This window comes from Ostrinia nubilalis, chromosome 3, assembly GCF_963855985.1.
Source record: "Ostrinia nubilalis chromosome 3, ilOstNubi1.1, whole genome shotgun sequence".
Taxonomy (NCBI): domain Eukaryota; kingdom Metazoa; phylum Arthropoda; class Insecta; order Lepidoptera; family Crambidae; genus Ostrinia; species Ostrinia nubilalis.
Window position 1 is genome coordinate 10,790,212 of NC_087090.1, and position 24,261 is coordinate 10,814,472.

General features: G+C 36.0%; 1 protein-coding gene across 8 annotated transcripts in view; it reads left to right on the top strand.

Moving 5' to 3' along the window:
• Window positions 1-24,261, top strand: part of LOC135087899 (sodium/hydrogen exchanger 9B2-like) — a 54,743-nt gene that overhangs the window by 20,455 nt on the left and 10,027 nt on the right. For 4 of the 8 annotated variants that reach the window (XM_063982743.1, XM_063982747.1, XM_063982746.1 and 1 more), the window contains exons 2-8: window positions 10,373-10,605; window positions 21,782-21,876; window positions 22,168-22,267; window positions 22,461-22,609; window positions 22,706-22,937; window positions 23,026-23,195; window positions 23,663-23,877. In XM_063982743.1, the coding sequence (XP_063838813.1) occupies window positions 10,373-10,605; window positions 21,782-21,876; window positions 22,168-22,267; window positions 22,461-22,609; window positions 22,706-22,937; window positions 23,026-23,195; window positions 23,663-23,877 (1,194 nt within the window). Of the gene's footprint in view, window positions 1-9,816; window positions 9,949-10,372; window positions 10,606-17,241; window positions 17,492-21,781; window positions 21,877-22,167; window positions 22,268-22,460; window positions 22,610-22,705; window positions 22,938-23,025; window positions 23,196-23,662; window positions 23,878-24,261 lie in introns of those variants that run through there. The other 4 variants (XM_063982748.1, XM_063982744.1, XM_063982749.1 and 1 more) reach the window with 4 other exon arrangements.

Consider the following 24,261-nt stretch of genomic DNA (forward strand, 5'->3'; position numbering starts at 1 on the left):
CTGGGTCTCACTACAGGGCACACACAACACCCAACTGCTGGTGAGTGTGGGGTTACCCAGTGCAGATAGTGCAGATTTTTGCAAAGGTGGTGACCAATCAGATTAAAAAAACTCACCTACTGTCAAGCGTTATTTTGATAACGCCAAGGCCTCTGACTGGGCTTAAAGACTAATACTAACCGAAAGCCAGTTTCAACGTGCCTTCCAAAGCACAAATATGACGGTAACCAAATCTTAAGGACATTGAATCTAGCACTTTCCATTCATCAACAAATCATCACAATATGATGACAAATATTAAAAGTGGCCATTCATTAATTTGTTTGTGAGTCATCACGAGTCCGAGTCGGAATTCTAATTCAATATCCGAGGCGCAATTTTTTTACTACACGTAGAAACCGTCAAGTCGTCCCATATTAGGACAGTTTTTGACTACCTTTTAAATTATACATCGTCCTTAGGAAATGGTCACATAAAAACTCTACATAAGTGCCTTGAAAAGAACATTCATTTAACATTATTATAGCTGTATAATTCGATGCTAATATTCTATGTGGTTAGGGCCATATATGACAAGATTTCTTACCTATTAGTTAGATCAAGTTATTTTAAGAGCCATTTCACAAAAATATTCCGCGCGAATTTAGGTAAAAGCTGTCAACGCAACGTCAAAAGAGTAAAAAGAACGCTGAAATGGACAAAAAAATCTTGAGCCGTGACTGTATTAAGACTTGATTTAAGTTATTAATTTTAAGGTAGAATGAGGTATTCAAACTTGATAAATTAATTTAAATTTTTAATAGAGTTTAATAAGTCTTTTATATTTCGATTCATAATGAAACACGAATAGGTATAATATGTAAAATATATATTAAGTACAAAATAAAGACAGTCACATAGTGAAAAAAAAATCTGCCCCCTTACAGCTCCATCATCGGACCCTGGATACGAAATATTCGTCAAGGCGAATCACACAAGCCCAAACTCCATAGGGTTCTATTGTTTTGTTACGGAGGTGGCTATTGCATCTCCTCCAGATCCATTATCAGACAGAGCTAAGAAATAAATAAATAAATATTATTACAAGTAAACAAATAACTAAAATAATGCATCTTACTATCTTACTTCTTACTAGTCTTACTAATATTATAAATACGAAAGTTAGTGTGGATGTCTGGATGTTTATTACACTTTCACGCAAAAACTACTGAACAGATTTTGATGAAACTTTACAGTACAGTACAGCAGTACTAGGCAGCCTGTGTTCAACTATCACTCGGGTCGGAAGTTCCTATCGCAAGACCTTTGGTTCACTCAGTTCCGATACGACTCTAGTACTGTGTGTAATTATTTTCGTGAATACACTGAGTTTATTAATTTCTACGAGTGGATTTCATTTTGCCTGAGACCTACGCCATGAACCCTGAACCAGAAGACCCTGTCGCCAGCGACAGCGACGCTCATCCATCCCTGGCGTCGACCAGAATAACAATGTATAGGCTATAATTTATGACGATCTGTGACAAACTAAACTTCAAGCGGGTGAAGCCGCGGGCAATACTACATATTTCATACTAGCTTTTTGCCCGCGACTTCTTCTGCGATGAAGTGGAAAATGGTTCTAATAGAATTAAAATATTCTAAGAAAATTAATTTTTTTTAAATAAATGATTATATTTTTTGATATAAAATCTACAAATTATTATGTTTAAATATTTGAATACTTACAAAATTATGAGATCTTTCTAAAACAAAATTAAAACACTACACCTGCCGCAGATTTCTTTGTAAACAATGTTTTTTTGTTTTTCCTTCAGGTGCTAAAATCACCAGGCTATTGTGTGCGCATACTCTGGAGTATTCCACATACAACTGGTCGTCGGAGAAGCATAGATTTCCATTAAGTCTACTCCCGCTACCATAATAATATGGAACTCCGCTAAAACTCGTGAGGGCGCCAACACTTGCTTTTTATCGAAAATTAGTATGAGCAGCTGCGCACGCGGTTGCCCGTTGCAGGCTCTATGCAACCACACTATTTAAACCGTGGTCCCTAAGCATGAGATGGGAAACTGCACTCTCTTGAATTCTCTTGAATTTGATGGTGTTAGGGGGGGAATCCTAGGAATGAATACAGACTTTCCAATGGAATCTCCTCATCAATATTGCGAAATTGCGAGTTGCAATGTAATATTACGTTTTCACTTGTTATTTTATTGTAATCTGACCTTGATTTTTCAAACACGTGTCAAAATAAAAAAAATAATTTAAATCAAAAGTACTAAGGAATATTTCATTGATATCTGTGCTAACGGATCGTTGTAAAAAACTTACATCTGAGTGTTATAACACTTACCTTCGCCGAGTTGAGGACGGATTGGTTAAGAATCCCAAACTATTTTGGTCTTATATGAAAGCCAAAAGAGGTGGCACTGGTTCCTATCCAGCGGTCATGACGGACGGATCGTTCGAGATGCGGGATGGCGTTGACATATGTAATAGTTTCGCCTCTCATTTTTTCATCTGTGGTATCTAACACAAATGCCACTGGATGCAATATTACAGACCGAATGAATCCATCGGAGAGCAGCAGTGACTGTTTTTCTATACTTCAGTTTTCTCACAAGCAAATTTTCGACAAATTATCCACCTTGTCTGTTTCCAAGGGCGCTGGCAGCGACGAAATCCCGCCATTATTCATCTCTCGTTGTGCGTCTTCTCTCGTTGAGCCTGTTTATGTTATCATGAATCGATCGCTTCGTTCTGGAACCTTCCCTGATGCATGGAAAATTTCAAAAGTGGTACCCATCTTTAAGTCTGGCGATGCTCATCTTACATGCAACTATAGACCCATCTCTATTTTACCCTCATTGGCCAAAGTCTTCGAGTCCTTAGTTTGCCCTGTTCTTCAAATCTACTTTGAGAAGTACTTGAACCCGAACCAACACGGATTCACAAAGGGAAGGTCTACTAACACCAACCTTGTAACATATGTAGAGGATGTCGTCGGTCATATTGACTGTAACAAACAGGTCGATGCGATATATACAGACTTCAGTAAGGCGTTCGACCGAGTACCCCATCAATTGCTTCTAATGAAACTATCTTCATATGGACTGGCGGGGAATCTGCTGGCCTGGTTTGGGTCCTACTTATCTGGTCGTTCCTTCTATGTCGTGGCCAATGGGTATCGCTCGGAACTGCATCACGTCACTACAGGTGTTCCTCACCACCTGGGACCGATTCTTTTTAATATCTTTGTTAACGACCTACCAAACTGCATTATATACTCGTCCTCGTCAATGTTTGCCGATGACTTAAAAATATGGAGGGTTGTTGATTCATTGGCCGATGTCACGCTGCTTCAAAATGACCTCAATGCATTGGTGGGTTGGTGTCAATCAAATGAAATGACATTGAATGTGGAGAAGTGCGTTCATATAAAGCTCACCAGGAAGTTAAATCCTATCCCATCCGTCTATAGCATCGATGGGTCTAATCTTGTAGAGAGGACTGTGGTGCGTGATCTAGGGGTTATCATGGACAGTAAAATGACATTTGTTCCACATCTGGATCACATCGTATCCAAGGCGTCTAAGATGCTGGGTTTCATAATTAGAAATGGTAGAGCGTTTAAGCGTAGTTCTACTAAAATAGCACTTTTCAATAGCTTAGTAAGATCCATCCTCGAGTTTGGAAGTGTGGTTTGGCGACCTCACTATGCTTCGCACATTCTACGCATTGAACGAATCCAGAAACGACTTGTCAGACACTTGGTATTCTCGCATTTTAGAGACAAAAGAAGGTACTCGTATAATGAGATCTTAACTGACTTGGAAATAAAAAGCCTAGAACGTCGTAGAGACCTACTTGATCTTTCTTTCTTTTACAAAATTATGAGACATCATGTGCGTAGTCCAACCTTGCTAGCGAAGTTTAACTTCAAAGTCCCATTACGAATACCACGTAAACCCATTGAACCTCTCTCCCGCCCCTTTCGAAAAACTGTTCTAGGAGCCAACTCTCCTATATGTCGGATCTGCAAGATCTACAATAAATGTAGTGGTCCCCTGGATGTGCATTTCATGTCCCTACCCAAATTCAAGGCTACAGCAACCGACTCTATATCATAACTTATATAACATCATTTATGCTAACTAAGCAGCAACTTATATTTCTTGCAAGCTGTGTATACCTCTAAGTGATAGTGCAATTAGCTTAATATTTTGCGTATTTTTTAACATATTGTGTATTGTTGTACCTATCGTTGGTGTACCTAATAAATAAATAAATAAATAAATATCAACTTATAAACAAGCACAGATCACAGAAACTAAAGGGAAATGTGACAAGGGACAAATTGGAACATATTGCTTGTGAAAGCAATGATGACAGTAGCGACGTCATTATGTAAACAGTTTATATTGCTTGCATAGTACTAAAGATTATTCGAACGTTGAATACTGATACCGCAGTGGATAATGAACACATAATTTGATTTCTTTGTGTGTGTGAATTTCTAATACGACACTGAGTTTCGAACTCAGCGCATTACTTAGCATCTCTCTATATTTCTATGGAACCAAGTTATCTCCAAAATAACATTCCACACCTTTTTAACATAGTCAGGTAATAATTTTAATAAAATACGAAGCACGTCATCTATCAATAGGATATATGTATATTTTAGAAGTTAATAAATTATGCATAAAATATAAACACTTAAGAAGTTTAGTTAAATCGTAGAATTTCTGAAAAACAAGTACTAAAATCGTACTGAAAAAAAGTATTAATATGTTATCTAATTTATTTATTAAACGTCGAATTTTATCAAAGATTTTGTACTAAAGTTTTTGAAAATATTTTATAGCCTACATAGAAAAAAATTAGGATTCTAAATCGTGAGAGAATTTTTTTTCGGAGCCTATTGCCTCCAAACAAACAATTAAATCTTTCCTCTTTTATTAGTATAGATTTAACAACAAAGCTTCCCTCTCGAAACAAAACGATTCTTTTTCTTCTTCACGAAACAAAACTCAAAGCGGATAAATAAATAAACAAATCTTTGAACAATTTCACAGCGCCATCTAGTCCAAAAGTAGGCCACCAATATGTTTGTGTTAAGGGTGCTAGCATAATGGATATCCTTTTTTATAATTTATTTATTAAATTAAATACATGGTACCTACATGTTATACATAGTTACACCCAGATCCGTCAAAGAAATTAAAATTCATCATTTCAATTTCTGCTCGGCCGGCCGACTCGAAACAGCCTCTCGGCATAGTATCAAATGTATTTGGTCACCGTACAAATCACCGCTTTACGACACGAACGCACGTAAACGTCACGGCGGGAAAAATGACACAGGTCCTACCTTGACGGGCGCTCGCGCCATACTAATCGATGTCGGCTTGCGCATTGTAATTTATACTGATATTCACATCAATATTTTGACAAAGTGGTTACTAATATTTAAACAATAACTGTCGAAATCAATTCTACAATGAATATTCTTTATTTTGGGATACTTTTATTGCAGTTATTGTTGTGTTTTTAAACCAAAAACCACGATCAAAATGTGACGTTAATCTTCAAATTTGCCAAATTATTTTTAGATTTTACTCAATAATGGTAATGAAATTCAAGAATCTATTTCATTAATGGACTACAAGAATATATGTCCGATGATTACTATATATTTTTAAGCTTATTATATGAGCATAAATAATAGATACAGGACTTTGAAAATGAGTCTGCGGCAATTTTTCCGTAAAATGGTTGTGGGAGATGGGGCACTGTGAATTAAGCAAAAGAGTTTTAGTAAATCCGTTTCATTAATGGTCAACACCAAGGATTGACCTATCTTTCGCAGTTATTAAATAATCTCTGGGTGTTGCTTAAGATAGTAATTCATGCTTCCAAAATCTTAGAAATTCGCACGAAAATGTAAAATGGCTCTTAATACAAACTCGGCAACAACTTTTAGAATGCTCTCTCGTGTGAAGTTATGTTGTGAAGTTTTGTGAATCCTCGACTAAAGCTAATCAATTTCTCGCTTTGTCATCGTATGTTAATATGACGTCTCTATAATATCATAATTTTATTTGTTGTTCTGGCTATCTATTCTTTTTATTAGGATTACTTTTTATCAAAGCGTGCTTGTAAGCAGCGTGTATCTTCGTTTCAATTTGATGCGGTTAACTATTATTGCCAAATAAATATGTAGATGACGGTACCATAAATGCGTATTTATTGGCACGTTCTGCTTATCGTTCAAAATACTCATAACAATTCAATATTCATTACAATTCTATATCCATAAGCAATCAATTAGCAATATCCACGAATAGGTACTACAGCTGCGGCATAGCAACGCGTTATTTAATTTCTATGTATAATATTGTTTTGCCCAAGACGCTTAGGTGAAGACTTTTCTTGAAATAATCAAACATAAATACTTTAAATAGACTATTTGAAATAAATATAACAAATTTACTAAGAAAAATTATAATAAAACTGAGAAGAAATACCTGAAAGGGAAATTTTCGATAAATTCTGAAAACTTTCATAGGTATTTCACCACACAACCCAACTTACACGGTAACTTCATTTTACTGTCAATCACATTTCTTGTGTAATCAGGATTCAATCGCACCTTAAATATGTAGGTGCAAGCTGTACTGGGGGAGGCCTATGTTCAGCAGTGGACGTCCTGTGGCTGAAATGATGATGATGATGAAGCTGTACTGCATGATGTAAATACAAACTTTATGACAGTAGAAAAAAAAGATCAATCTTTTATCTGTCAAAGGATGAAGTTTAATATTTACAATGAAAGTAGTAAAGTGTAGTAAAGCCTTTTGACTTCATTGTTCTATTGACCGCCACTTACCCTACAAAACAGTTGTTTGGTAACTTCTTTCGGTGATTTTCGAAATTACAAACAACAATGTTTTAGAATGCTTTTTAACACTCCTTATGCTAATTACAAGTAGTTAAAACACACAATAGTTAACTAAACGAACCATTATGCACCAATGTGTACTATTCACATCGGTGACAATTGAAACAATATCTAGTCGTTGCAATATCGGCTAACAAGCTATTATCATATGACTTTAAATCACATGTGTAAATTATGTTAACCGCGTTAATTAGGAAAGTTAATGTGTGTAGTACATTTTCATTGTATTCATTTGAACTTTACAAAAGGCTTTTATTGAGCATAGAACTCAGTCAATGCCTCATGTTTATTGTAATCTTAAGCATGTGATCTCTTTCGTAGTTCCTAAATAATATTATGTCAATAAGTTTACCTCTAAAGTTCCCTAGAGTCGTTTATTTATCTGTTGACGTCACAGATTGTTGTCGGATGCAGCGTGGTCCAAATAGTCTGATGTACTTGACACGTCGGCGGACGCATACGTGCGTATCAGAATCAAACCTAAATGCGTGCGCAGTGCGTACAAACGGACAATCTTCGCGTGCCGCATGACACGCATTGTTATGGAATATGTTGTAAAAAACTTTCATAGGACTTTGATATTTATATCACTTTATTATATTGTTTTTTACTGTCTAAGTAAATTTTATATTGAATGGAGAGCCATAAAATTGTTAGTTAAATTATTAGTATTATAACTGTTGAAAAGTTACAATTTATGTAGGAATACTAAGGCTGGGTTGCAACATCTTAATTTAACTTAGACAAACGTCAAAAATCTGTCAAAATCCATACAAAAAGCACCGGTTATCGTCAAAGTTACGGTCAAAGTTAGATAGGTGGTGCAACTCAGCCTAAGTAGTTAGTATGATAACAATAAACTAAATAGATGTTCGTATTAGGTCTAGATGCGTGCACCACAATAGACAATAGTTCAGCTATTGCCGGCGATCGAACTGGCGACCCTCGAAGCAATACTTTCTAAAGTCTCATCAAAATCCGTTCAGTAATTTTTGCATGAAAAATGTACATTTATCCATCATCCATTATCACAAACTTTCATATTTACAATATTTACGATTTACTTTTCACAAAGATACACAACTGAACGCTTGGCTTCCTACATTTGGGCAGCAAACAATGCTGTGTAGTTAAATGATGAAGGGAATTCCAAATGTCATTGTCCTTTACTATTAATTAGAATGCCACAACAAACCGTACGTCACTGTTGTGATGGTTGGATGAGCGACCCAATAAGTTGTTAATCGCGGAGGCGCGTGGCGACCGGCGCACACGCACGCCCGCCATGATTGGTAACTCGTGGTCGCATCCTCGTGAGCGATCATGTGATTGTGATGAGACCACTTAAGCAAATAAACACGACGACTACTGACCGAGAACCACCACTGTCAACATTCGGACGCATTTACCCACTCAATTAAACAACGAGTGATAAAACATGCTGATTAACTAAGTTTATAGGCTCATTTTAAAGTATCATAAATATTTACAAAGGAAACTCTAGAACAGGTAATTAATGGAGATAATAGCGGAAACAAACTTTGAGCAAAGGAAAAGTTATTGAAAATGTAAAGACTAATACCGAGGAAAATATAATCTGCTTTATACCGTTTTTTACACCGGTAATTATTGAGAAATCGTATCGTAAACCCATTATTTATAACTCGCTTTCGACGCCATAACACGTAATGAAGGCAAAATTACTGCAGCAATGACTGTCATAATACCCATACTCGATAGCGTTTAATAAATTATCTATTGAAGACACAAGCTTTATAACATTACTTAATTGAGCTCCCTCTTGTTCACTATCTTACTCAAAGGATACATATCCATTCTGGCCTGGTAGCCAAATAAATAACCACATCCATCGGAAACAGCTGTGTCAGGGAATCCACTCGTTAATGGGTGCCTATACGCAATATAAATCAGGTAAAGTGCTTGGCTATGTAGACTACATGGTTATTCTACATTACGTCTTGTAGTTGAAAGATAGACGGGTAAAATTTGTATAAGCTTCACAAGCTCGAGAGCAAATTCTCCGTTGTAGAACATGTAAAAACTTAACGATAAGCACGTATCAGGCGTTATTTTATTTTCACAAGCTAAACTAAAGTAGGCCTTACTCGTACAACTCTACACTCGTTTCGGGTTCAAATTCAGTAACTAATATTTAAATCAAATCAAGTACGAGGACCAAGTGATTCGATTGATCGGTAAAGACGCATAATGTAAGATTATCATTAGCACTAAAAAGCTCTCACTCACCCGCACTTTGTGTGTGCTTTAATCCATTATAATTTGTTCTCAAAATTGTAATTTGGTATGGAATGTTCAAATTTTAAAATGGAATGTATATAGATTTATTTGCATGTTAAAATGTGCATACGTAAATTCCAATAAAAGGACCTTTGAATGAGATTTTTTTAATATCATAAAAGTACGAGTATGTACTACAAATGACGCAAAACGCTAACAAAACATTTGTTTCATTGTCTATTTGACGAATGAAGATACCCATTCTCAATGATTTAATAAAAAATTTTCATACGCACGCAATGCACTGTCTGTAGTGTCTGTATCAGAATGTTAGCACCTTGTCTTTTGCACAAAAGTGCTAATAGGATAAACACCAGTCTTGAATTATGATTTATTAACTCAATAAAAAACAAATACCTATAGCTGACGCGCTAACCAGTAGACGCGTCCCCTCTTACGTCACTGCAAATTAAGGCATCACTTAGATAGATGTCTGATAACTTAACACCGGTTTCGGGGCTGAAATTCAGTAGTCGTTCAGTTACGAGTTTGAAAGCGCGCGCGCGCAGCTTGGTTTCACTTTGACGCCTATAACCGAAGTACCGACTCTACATTGCTCGAGCGGACACTTTAGGAGCAGCGATATTTATATGAAAGTGAATTTAATTTAACAACGCTGCTTTATTAAAAGTGCATAATAATCTAGGATTTTATTTTGATATGTAAGACAAATTATAAATTTGATATGTAAAAAAAATTTCACTTACTTTCTTACTTCCATTTTATTTGTTGAAATTATTTTATAAATTAAAACAATCAAATACCAACGCATATTTTTTCAATAAATTAATTTACAAATAATGAGTACTTACTTTCATAAAGTATACGTTTTACCAAAAGACTTAGAACAGGAAATGCACTGACCCAAGATGACCTAGGTGTAGGGCTATTACATGTCTGTACAAACTTGATGTCTATAGAAATTAAATTTTCAAATAGTAATACCTACCTATCATTAAATTTCTCACGTGCGTCTTGTAAAATGCAACAAAGATTAAGACAGAAATTCAGACAACAGTCTCAATTAAATTAAATGAAGATCGAAATAATAACAATTATCAAATAATTTTATATTTACTTTTCCAGGTCCGCAAAACAAGCGTCCGAATGACTGCGATAAAGGAATACCCCTTCGACCTGAGTGATCTCCAGAATCAGACGAAAGAAGAGGAGAAGCGGAAGAGTTCCACTCTTGCGCCGGCATTGCCCGAACCTCCGCAGTACACCTCGATTCGCTCGCCCACGCCGGACGGCAAACGAAAAGTCTCCATCATGGCCGATGAATCTAGCAAGGACCGGGAAAACCTGCCTTCTGAAAGGTAATGTGCGTTAGGTGTTTTTACATTGGTCAATCTACGAGTAATAGACCATAGACATAGACCATAGAGTATGGGAGCAGATTATATTTAAAAAATTCAATGAACCTACAGGATATGGGATTCCTAAGCGGACCACCCATTTAGACAAAATAATAATAATAATGAAAAATTAGGGCGCACGTATTTAGGGCGGATTTTCATTAAAGATTAGTAAAACTTAACTTTTTTATCATCATATCATCTGATTTGTGATAAACATGCCGCCGATAGTACAATTTTACCATTTTACTCTGTAAAGAGAGTTTGCGAGTGATTTGTACTAAATAAATAGAAAGATAAGTGGGCTCATTTCTATGCAATCAGTGATCCGATCAAACTTTATTTAAATGCAATATTTTCTGTTGAGAAAAACAACATTATCAGTCACAATCAAGAGCCTTGAGATTTGACAGCTGATCAGTGATTTGGCTTACGATAAATCGAGAATGAATAGATAGGATCATTGTATAACGTACCTATTTATTATTTTATTTGAGTACTTTTTTTACCTTACGATGTTACCTAAGATTTTACTGGCTATGTAGTTGTTGTTTGGCATCTGTATAATAATATTGCTTTGACGTCTGCTGAGGCGTTCCAATTCTCCAATGCTTTTGCTAACTATAAAATGTAAGGTGAGAAAAACATGACGTGATTATTATTTCACGATACAAAAGTAACTTTGCTAAATAATGCATTCAAAAATAAAGTTTATAATATACAAAATAATACACTATCATCATCACAGAAATAAATTCGCGCGTAATTTACATTATGACCCACCTGTTCAAAAAATTAGTTTCTTTATGTTTTTATTTTTATAATCTTTTACTATATTTTATTATTATATTATTTAGTTTGTTGCCTTATGCCAATTTATACTCTGTTTGTTGTATCCTTGAAACTTGTTGCTTTATCGTGCGAGAAGGCGCTACCGCTAGCGTTGAAGTCTTTTATATGCGTTGTCTGACTAATCAGCAGATAAGTAATAAATATTTTTATGATTGGTTTTATGCGTGTTAAGAAAGCTAGTTAACTTTTAAAATCAATAAAAAGTTGGATGCTACACCGTAGTATAATTTTTCATTGTTATTATGAAAGCAATTCTTTCTATTTGAATTAAGAGGTTCTATTTACAACATCATGAATTACTCAGCAATAAATAACCTATTCGACTAAACTGAATATTAGAGGTACCTATTTTAATATCGATCAGCGACTTGAAATAGTTGTATGAAGAATGTACCTATAGAAGTTATTTTCGTAGTTAAAAAGATCAGTCGCTTGCTAATACATATTTATTTCTAGAAACTTATTAACCGTGTCTTAATTAAAATTAAATTAGCGACACTGATAAGCTGAAAATTTCAAATACCAAACAATATTAAATTCGTGTACGAGTAATATAAATTTTCTTGATTTTTCTTACATTGCGTAGGTTTTATATTAATAACTGCGATCTCAACAACACTAGCTGTCACAACAATTTCTATGAGTAGTGTTTCCAATGAGTTGATAACATATGCAAGCATTGGCCTCTTAATTACCAGCCTAGGTATTACCCATGATTTATTACTAAGAAATGCGAAAAATAATCATTTGAAAAGGCTAAAACTATTACAACAAAAGGTCAAATTAAAGTGTAGAAATATCTTTAAAGTAGACATGACTAAAATACTAGATAAAATAGAGTAAAATAGAAAAAAATAAAAAATGCTTGTACGCTAAGGCTGTGTTGCACCACCAGACTTATTAGTAACTGCATCTTACTTAAAAATTAGCGGAACGTCCTGCTAATCGCCAATCTGCAACGGTAGTATCGTACACAACGCATAAGCAGCCATATGAGTCATAAATGTGTGATTGCGAAGCCTCCTTAGCAGTATTCCTTTCACTATATAACGAACCGTTTAATGTAGTAGCTATAGTAAATCTTTCGAGCCCATCACGTGACTGATATTTTGTGAAAGGCATAGCTCAACGTCCAATTGAGAATGATCTCTAGTAGTCCAGTTAAAACCTTACAGTGCCTTTAAAGGTTAGGTCACATAATGTGGTCGTTAGAGCAATAAATATCTATGTACATACACATCACATAACAAGGGTATCGCAATGTCATAGATTGTATAGACAGATCACGTGCTTATTTAGGCCATCGGAAAAATATCATGATTAATATCTACTATTGACTATTGTGTTCATCGCGTAACATTAATTTTCCATTGTCACATTTCAATGGATACAGTATGCAGAATGACTTTGCAGATAACTGATCAGCTACTATAAATAGAGAAGCATATGACGGCTGAATGCATTCGTCGATTAATAAGTTCAAAGGAACAGTTTCAAATCATGTATTTTTTAAGAGACAGAGTCCCTCTCAGAAAGCTACAATATTCCGAATTCCACTGTTTCTCGCTCAATGTTATATTGTCTAAAACAAATAAAAAATAATAATTACTTTTTTTAAAGATTAAAAGACCCAAAGGAAAGCGTGTGAGAAATCCTGATTTTCTATCCTTTTATTCGTTATTTTCATCGCCCTTTCTCAAGAAAAGTCTTTGTTACACAATGTAAGAATAAGAATAAGAATAAGAAAAACTTTATTTGACACAAAAGAAAACAAAAACAGAACAAAGGGACTTAAAACTATACACGCATAATATTTTGTGCCAAAAAGGCGCCCGCTCAGCATTAATCGAGCCACGCGTGCATGCACGCGTGCCCCGACGCTGGTTTTCAGCGGGTGCCTCTCCAACCAACATTTTAAATACAAAAAACAAAACATTAAACAAGACATTGACATTGACAAGAGGGCGCCACTATCTCACCGCACCAATTTGTTAATAAAACGGCAAGACACACATACTCGTGTGCATTATTTTACTATAGGTACCGCACTTGACCGATAGTGAAGAAAATATCAACAAAATAATGAATCTGTGATCATTAAAATACGATAAATACAAATCACATTCAATAAAATCAATAATAATTGTTTTGTATGAATTTGAGTGCATTGGTACTAATCAATTTTACTATCGTTACAAAGATATGAAAATATTAAATTATATACAAAATATTCGTACAAGTACCCTACATTATAGGGGAGACCGGGGTAAAGCCGTATAGCTAAGAATAAATACCCATAGAATAGAAACAAAGAAAACTATGTATTTGTAATTTACTTCTTTATTAAAGGTTCTCATTAGCTAGAAAAATCAACAATGAAATAACACTTAAATTTAACAGAAATATTATTTTTTAAACAAAAACAAAACCTCTAGTATTTCCGGTTTTGACCCGGGGACTGGACAAAACCGTATACATATATACGATATCCTCAGATGATGAAAATACGGGTTTTGAAACGCCCTAATCCTTTGTTTGTAGAAAGATTTTCACCAGATGACCTGAACTTATTTACGCGGTCCTGCAAAGTAGATTTTGGGATGCTATATGTAGTCGACGCTTTTAAATATCCCATTCCTCCTTCGATAACACTTTTCACAGCTTTTTTCATTGTTTCGGCATCCCAGCTTTGTCAAATTTGTAAATTCAGCCAATTGCGCGGCAAATTTGTAAATTCTGTAAACAAAGTCAAAACCCTATATTGGCCGATTTTACCCCGTACGCTTTTACCCCTATGCACACATTAAAGACATTTATCAAATACTGCACACACACACACACGATACTTGCCGGTAAAAATATTGCAACAAATTCGTAAATACACACAATTCAATATAAAATAAAGCACACTTACTTGTTAGTTATATTCATTTCACTATTTAAACTCCTATTTTCCAAAAAATTAGATCAAACAACCAAAAAACAAATAAATTTTGATAATGCGTTAACGTTCGTGCCTGCAGCAGCAAGTGTCTGTTGACAGATTGATCCTATTGGTTGCTAGCTGTGAGTAGTATATGCGCCGCATATTTTGAAATAATAACGGAGAAATCTATACAGTACGGTTTTACCCCGGTATACGGTTTTGTACAGGTCTCCCCTATCTATTTGATTTTAAAAATTAAAATACTTAACAATCGAGAAACAATCACATCATACGGTAGCATTTCAGCTTCCGCATGCGGCGCTCAACATGCGCTGCTGTAGTATGATTAGTAACCGATAACCCATATTATATCGCGTAAACTGCACACATTAATTAGTTTGTATTTTAACACACCAAAAATAGTCATGGAGACACAAAGATTCTGTAACGAAAAACTTGTACAATGACTTCATGTAAAAAATAAGCGAAGATTTACATATTTTTTATCTCGGCACTTTAACTGGAATTTTGCAGGTACGGCTTAATAGGACAGAGCTACCAGCGTGTTTTGAATATTAGAGAACAATAGATCACATGACTACGTTGTTCTATTCACAATTCGGACGCCAAATACCGAACAAAAGTCTACTTGACTACATTATTAGTCACAGACATTGTGAATGTATGGTTGTGTACTCGTGCTTGGGTTAAACGATATTTATTGTAAATTGTGACACTTACATCGCTCATTTCATAAAATCATAATTACTGCTCTGCCTCTTTGGATTTCGTAATTCCGAACGTGATTATTATGCGAAATACGCCTTAGTAAAGTTGTCTCGAATAAATCTTTGTTTGTAGCTATTAATAGAAGTTACATAAGCAATTTCAAAAAATAATACTTAGCAGTTCGATTTTTTCAAGTTGTTTATTTTAAAACTCTAAAAATTATACTTACTTGCCAATTGCGAAAAGTTCAAGATCAAAAAATAAAATAAAATTATAGCAGACGCAATAAAGTTGCTTATGATCTAGATAATTAAAAGCAAATGTCGAGTGTTAAGTGTGTTAGATACAACCAAAATATTCGCTCCTAGGATCTAACTAATGCATCGAAGAATTTTATTGTATTTTATAAAATACAGTAGGTAACTCTAGATTAGGTAATTACCTACTTGGTGGAACCTACTTAGAATTCCTAAAAAAATTATGAAGCCTGTTTTTAGCATTCGGCTAGCAGTCCGAGTATTTTTAGACCGGTTTCGTTTACTGCTTTTTAAGTTTAAAGACACTTACCTAATTTAAATAAAAGCTTCTTTATACAGGGTGCTTTGCAAACTGTTCACTTCGTTCAGAATCAGTTAACTTAATCGATTTACGTAAAGAAAACTTTTTTTTTCATATTTAATTGTTTTTATCCGCTGCGCGCCGTTTCAAAATTGCCACGCGTGGATAATTTACTTTCTTCACAACACACAATTACCTGCAAATTAGAGTAATATTTTTACTCGTTTCTACGATTATTATTGAGAAGCAGATAATGGTGAAAAAAATTGTAGAGCTTCAACAGTACGCGACAACTACGGTAGAGCATGTACGACGTGCAGCGTGCTACGTACGAGTACGTAAGCTTAACCGGCAAAAGCTTCTTTTCATGCGTTCGTAGTCTTCTTCTTATGAGTTCATGACAGATTTTATTTTATAATTATATTTATATATTTAATTTTAAATTGAAGTATTTTATTTAAAATAGCTTTCCGCCCGCGGCTTCGCCCGCGTGGAATTTTGTCTGTCACAGAAAAACTTTATCGCGCGCGTCCCTGTTTCAAAAACCGGGATAAAAACTATCCTATGTTCTTTCCCGGGACTCAAACTATCTCTATGCCAAATTTCATCAAAATCGGTTGCGAGGTTTAAGCGGGAAAGCGTAACAGACAGACAGACAGACAGACAGACAGACAGACAGACAGAGTTACTTTCGCATTTATAATATTAGTTGGGATTAAAATAGCTTTCCGCCCGCGGCTTCGCCCGCGTGGAATTTTGTCTGTCACAGAAAAACTTTATCGCGCGCGTCCCTGTTTCAAAAACCGGGATAAAAACTATCCTATGTTCTTTCCCGGGACTCAAACTATCTCTATGCCAAATTTCATCAAAATCGGTTGCGAGGTTTAAGCGGGAAAGCGTAACAGACAGACAGACAGACAGACAGACAGACAGACAGACAGAGTTACTTTCGCATTTATAATATTAGTTGGGATTAAAGTTCTTGACCTTGCCCGCATCTACGTAAGGAACACATTGAAGCTGATTTAAATGCTTTACGCATTTTTATTCTCAATAAATAATGCGGAGATTCTAAGGATTTTTTGCACATGTCATGTGATTTTATGGTTAGCCTAACGTATTTTTAGTAACTAGGTGCCGGGTCAGTAGAACGAATTGTCAACGGAATATTTTTTGCGAGTGAAGTTTAGCAAACCACATGGAGCCGATGTTTTTAATCGTCTGGCTTATATGTATCGAAACGTGCGGATAGATCGGAGGGTGAGGGCTGAGCGGGCGGCGCGGGCGCAGCTGTTATACGAGCGTTGTTTGAGATGTCCGCGACGATATTATAAACACGGCGCGACATCGCGGCTCATTCAGCCAGTCGTCACCTAGTTACCGTCACGGCAACTCGCCCCCAGGCAATGGTTAATGCGTTTCTATGGGCTTGCTGTTGGGCTTGAAAGACCTTTTTGTACGACGGCCAATGACCGGCCCGCCGGCCGGCGAAATTGAACGCACCGAGGCAGTCACGTGCCCGGGGTGAGGCGAGGCGGGCGGCTCAGTCGCAGCCAAACCTTCTCTTATAAGATGCACATTCGCCTTCGCATAGGTGTGGAGCGTGCTGGGCCGAGCGGCATGCCCCCGCGCAACTTATTCCTCGAACTTGCTCGCTGACTTTATAGTGAATAACCCTACCAGAGGGCCATGTAGGATGTCGCACAGCAGCCTCAGTTGTCACTACGACAGCTACCTTCCATCAGATTCATCCCTCGAAACAGACGCACTCAACCGGCATTGGTGAGTTTATTTATATTTTCCTCTACCGTTATTTAGCCTGAAAAATAATAATTTTGCCTCATTTGGTGCTAATTTTAATTTCAGACTAGGTAATGAAATAATTTACCGTAAATATGTTATACATTTATTTACCAAGCATATGTTAAATAACAAAGATCTAACCTCAAATGCAGGCGTGTGAAGAATCATGAAAAATAACTAAGTTGAAATGTCCTTAAACCGTGTTTCAGTAGGTAATTAAATTAAATTAAAACTATCAAATTAGCGCGTGGCAGACTTGTAGGTTAAAATAAATATTTTGTATAAAAACGCAACAACTGGAGCTTTAATTGGTTCGTTAAATAGATTAAATAATGGATTGTGGCCGTTATCAAATTAAACGAATCGGTCCTCCACGCGGTAATCGCTACCAATTTTCTGTATTATCCAAAGTACAAATATTGAAGGTGCCAGTAACCAGTGTACAAAACATTTGTGTCTGTCATCTTTGGATACAAATGTCCATTACTTGTCAGTTGCGTGTGACGCGTTTCTTTTGATTTAACCACGCAAATATGGTAATCTGATTCAATATCACAAATGTCACTCTCAAGACCAGCGACATAGCGGCTTCTACATAAAAAGATATATGACCTGAATGATTCACTATAGAGTTTGTTTTGCCACCTCACCACGCTGTTCGGCTTATCATCTTAATCACATTTAACGGAGCGTATCAAACTTGCCATACCATAAACATTCCCATTGTAAAGCATAGGTACATACATATTAACCATATCGTCTGAATAAGCAATGTCAAGAATATATTTGTTGATATTATTGCCTTCGCTACAGGATTGGGACTCAGTTTCATGAAATAAATTTCCTTGTTTCCGTCACCATTAATATATTAATAGCATTAGCATGTTACGACTTTTATTTGTATCTAACTACTCAGCCATGACATTTATAGTAGTAGTAGTAGTCCATGAGAGAGTTCTATGTAACTATGTGCCCGTGACTTTGCCTGCGTAAAATAAAATTACTAGCAGTAATAAATGTATTTCTTCAAGGTTTCATCTATCTCCCAACCCAACTAAATGAACCAAAACATTACATCAAAATCATAGCCATAAGAAGGTCATGACCATAAAAATGTAAGCAAAATACTCACCTCTCACTTAAGGGATGATTTTCAGAATCGTTGAAACATTATTTATTACCTAACTTAACAAAAGCGAGGTTTATGAGGTTTCATATCCTTAACTTGAAAAATAAGTTTTGTACCGAATGTACAGTCGACAGCACATCAACCTATACATTTTTGTTGCAAAATAGCCTGTATTACAACGAGATAAGACGCCACTGTGTTTAGGTTGATGTGCTGTCGTCCGTACATCCCTTATATTATTATCAATTTTCAGTGTTTTTGTGATAGCTATGTCACTTGATCTTTATATCAAAATTAAGAAATCCCAGTAGCTTAAAACCGCAACAAACAATTGTTGCGCGCGTGAACATTATGCATTACCGAGGAGTGTTCCGCCACGCACACATTTATTAACCCATCCATCACAAGCTGCAAATACTTGAAACCCATCCGAAAGGTGAGCCAAAAGAACTCACCTGATGACCTCCAAGTAACATGTGTTTACCTTAAAACAATGTACGTCTTTCTTTTCACAATAATACAGACTTGCACACACGTGTTAGCATTTCACTATAATGTACTTCTTTATCAGCAAAAATAATCATGTTGTGACAGCTTGTGTTACGTCAGATTATATGCGTTACTATTTTCATATTAGTCATAATAACTATGAATGAAAAATGCTGATGCAACAAACTCATTTTGGCCTTAAGTGTCACTCGCATTGGCGAGAAAAATTAACAGCTGGTCAAACTAGTCAGCTGCTGACTGTTGGCGAAATTCGCATCATGTAATTTTGTCACTGAAAATCCAGTAATGATCTTAAGATTCACTGCCAAAATGTACTGTCTTGATCCTTGTGTTTAAAAACAGGTACAACTGAGCAATAAATACGTCTATACTGGCAAAAATTGAGCTTTAAAAGCTTTAATATAAAACTTCGTTCAGCAGCTTGTCCTTTGCAAACCCAGAGTCACTAAATATCCTACAACTCAAAGCTTAAACTGCAGCATAACCATATCGCTATATTCAATGATTGTTTATTGTAAATTAATGACATGTTTGTTAAAAACATGGCATGTGTGGACTGCGAGTGGAAAACGCAAACTGTGACTGAAAATAATGAGCTCGTCACAAAATCATTTTTCTATGAACGTTTGAAGTTCGTAACAAAGCTATTGAAAAACAAGGTGTAGTGAAATGTGATGAAAACCGAGACAGCATCGCGCAAACGCAACACAATGAGCCATGTCAGCACGTCTGAACATTTTTTCAGGAAGTTATGTTCAAATGTAGACAATGGCCATAGAATCTCGTTGATCACCATGAATATCCATTGTAGTGATGTTGTTTGGCTTGTTTGTGGGTTAATAACAATAACTAAGCTTACCAATACCCGCTACCCAAGTTGTCCCTGACAAACTGACAAATATTTTTACGTTATAAAGAGCTTTCTGCTAATTACAAGGTTTTAGTTTTGTTTGTCTATCCTATCCTACTTCCTACTAATATTATAAATGCGAAAGTTTGGATGTCTGGATGTTTGTTACTCTTTCACGCAAAAACTGCTGAATGAATTTTGAGGAAACTTTACAGTATTATTTTTTATAACCCAGAATAACATATAGGCTATAATGACGATCTGTGAAAAACTAAATTTCACGCGGGTGAAGCCGCGGGCAAAAGCTAGTCAGAAATAAAATAATAATACCTACGTAACTCCCATGCCGTTTGAAACATTGGAAAGGTCAATTCAGGTAATTTCTTTCCCAGCTCGTTTGAAGTTAAGCAACAACATTTAATTTTAAAGTCGCCGATATATAACTGTGAATAGGTACTTATTATACAAACAGTAAATTAATTGATACAATCCATTGAGTAGTGCTTACCTTGACGATGTTACATTCATTACCATACGACTCTTGTACTACACGTAGGTATTTGGTAAATAAATTAAATATATACTCGTAGTTACAGAAATAATACAATACTGGTATAAATTTTAACGCACATTTAAATAATTCATATTATTATCCTTTATGACAAAAATGACACTACTGGTTTAAGTTATACCGGCTCGTGAGTTACTCGTGAGTTAGCAGTAACATTTGCTACTTAAATAGAAATGCGAAACTATATTTTTTTCTGAAATCATGTAGATAGTAAATACGTTTTCAGCATCTGAAAAAGGATTGTGGGAAATATGACCACTTTTTCGTTTTAATAATTCGTATTTTAAAACAGTTCAATCACTATCAATTCAGAAAATTGGTACAACTATTTCCAGTAATAAATAGGTCAATAACCAAGATTTTCATACCAGTCAATCTGTAAAATTAAATAACTTTTCCCGGAAAAATACTAAGCTTGAAAAATTGCTAACTATTATAATAGTAGTCTAGCACTTAATAAAGTCACATTAACCTTAAAAGCTAGTCCCAGGTAATTGAAATCATTTATCTACCCTTGAAAATATAGTTGCTGGTGCGACGTGCGGTATGACATGCCTGTATTTATCGAGCAGCTATTAGCAAAGAAAAATAATAAATAAAAGGTCAATACAAAACGTTCTATATATCATATACTCGTATTATTTACGTTATGACTCGACATAAATAACAATAAATATAATGATTACCTCCATATACGTGCTACTACACCTGTTGTTCTAACAGATCAAGTAGTATTTAATATGCATGTGAGAAAATTATGAAGTCGGTGAACCTTACAACAGCGACTTGAAGATTTGTGGTGTTATCACAAAAAACTTAAACTGACGTTAAACACGTGTTTAAAATGACATTTCCATGCTAAATGTCAATTTAAACAAGTGGGCAACACCCGTTTAGCTTTTTGTAATAAGGCCTATTTCTAAAATTATATTTACCTAGTCTTTAATGTTTTTTGTTTTTTTTATTTATAATTTTACAACTAAGTAGGCTATGAGTAAATAAAACAATGATCCCAGTTACAAATTCCACGAATGAATTAAATCGCGTTTTGTTTCGTTAATATTAGTTTTTTGCCACTATTTGAGACAGCTGATCGAAATCTCGATACCTTTCACAGTAGTAATTATTTTTCCGACCCCTGAAGCACTAGCTTAAATTGTGATTAATGTTTATTTCATCATCGGTTTTATTTAAAAATACCTCTCCCAGCAGGAATGGACGCGTATCAGCACAAGCGGAGGGACCCTCGCGTCGCAAAAGCAACCTCCATAATGCCATGGCAGCAGAAATGGACACCTCATGGGGTAAGCAGATTTCTCAATATTTAATTTTAGAGATTATTACTTGTAGATCTTCTGAATTATGAAATACCTAATTTGCGATATACCTATTACAATCGCCTGATCGATATAACGAAGCATTAACCATTATAAAATATTCAGACTTAATAATAAAGTGAACTTCAATAATGTAATTTAAAAATGTCATGAACAAACACACATGGTGCCCGAAGCCAGGTGTTGATTCACATGGATAATTTCATCGATCAAAGTTGAGCAACATTGACCGACATAACATTCGTTTCTTATCCACAGACCGACCGGCACACATCGAGGGCAGGTATAAGAAATACTCAACGACTTCTTCTATATACTCCAAGAAGGCACTGTCACAGCAGAGCGAACACGTGGAAAGGTGAGACATTTAAACTTTCCGTTGTTTACTTCGCACTGGGACCAATTTGTAATTCAACCCTGATCAAATTCGCGGCAATTCCTTTAGTATGGGATAGTGGAACTTTTGTTTTTTCCATTCCACATGGGTATATCATATATCTACATCTAATGGCCACCCTTTAACACGTCTAAACGTACATATTTTTTTCCAGATCGTGGTGGTACGCTTGTTGTGCAAAGTGTCATCAAGAAGACTCCGGGATTCCCTCGTGGGAGCCTCGCAACTGGCAAAGAATATGCCCCTATCCTCTATGTCCTTCTTACAGACAATTTGCACAGACACTCTCTGTGTTCATCATAGGTAATTATCAGTTCACTTGTATAGTCAAGAGATACTAATTTGGACTATTCGCGTCATCATACTTCATTCCACTAAATATTTTTTCTTTTTTATCAGGAATACTGGTATGGTTAATAGTATGGATCGTGATGGGAGATACAGTCGCGCCCGGCGGCCAGTTGTTCACACTAGCGGTGCTGACCATCGCGGCGCACTTCGGCGGCTGGCTCATGCTGAAGGTCACGACGCTCCCGGCTCTAATAGGGATGTTAATAGTCGGCATAATACTGAAGAACGTAGGGTTTGTCAACTTTGACAAAGATTATATGAAAGTCTGTTCTATTATCAGGTACGTTAGGCCCATTACAGCAATAGGTACCTAATTGTACAATTTGTTCATCATTAAGAACTATTTTAACGATTATATTTGTTTTCAGGAAAATTGCTTTAACTATAATTTTAACTCGAGCGGGCCTGGATTTGGACCCGCATGCGATGAAGAAATTCTTCTTAACTGTAATCAAGCTAGCGTTGGTGCCGTGGACCTTTGAATTCGTACTGTCTGCGGTCTTGTCTCACTACATCTTTAGCTTACCCTGGGATTGGTGTAAGTATTCATTTGTGATTCGTTCGTTTCAGCCGAATGACGTCCACTGCTGGACAAAGGCCTCCCCCAAGGATTTCCACAAAGACCGGTCCTGCGCCGCTCGCATCCAGGCACCTCCCGCGACCTTCACCAGATCGTCAGTCCACCTAGGGGGAGGCCATTCATTTATAATAAATTAGTAAATAATCAAAACTCATTCATGGCGTGAGTCTGCGTCAAACATGCTTGTGCTACTCGTTACGCTACTGACAATAGATTTCAAAGAAAACAATTAAAAGCCAACTATCCGCATGATTTTTTTCAGTTTTTGCAGCTACTTTTCAACAAAATAAAACGGATCGTGATTATACCATCATCAGGCAAAATAATATTTGATACATAGCTACGAGTATATACCAGTAGAAACATCATAAACTCGCAATTGTGATGACAGCAACGGAATATGTAAATGTTTGTTTGTGTTGCAGCTTTCCTCTTGGGTGCCATTGTTGCGGCGGTGTCGCCCGCGGTGATTGTGCCGTGCCTATTCCGGCTGCGAGGCAAGGGATACGGGGTCTCCAAGGGCATCCCGACGCTCGTGCTGGCCGTGTCAGGCATCGACGATGCCGCCAGTGTGGCCATCTTTGGCATCGTCTCTTCACTTATGTTCTCAACCTCCTCGCTTACTATGAATATCATTCAAGTAAGTGTCTGAACCGCTGTAATCGTCTATAAGTATCATAGTAAGATAAGATCTACATTTTGTCTAAACGTCCTTGGTTATTTGCCTATTTGTAGTTTATAAAAATTGGCATATAATTTGAGAAAAAACTTGCAACTCCTGTTTGGTCTGTCCTACACGGATACACGAAAGTGTGATAATAACCAGATTGCAAAATTATACATGCAGATAATGTTAAAAGTTTGTATCACGATTTAGCATGAATACCTAATACAATTATTGTTATTTCTTTCTTACATCAATATCGCTGTTAACTGCATTCAGATACAATTTGCAATCGCCAAATTATCTTAATTGCGATGTTGTTTATAGTAAAAGTTGTTGAACTTTTTACGCAATTTCAAG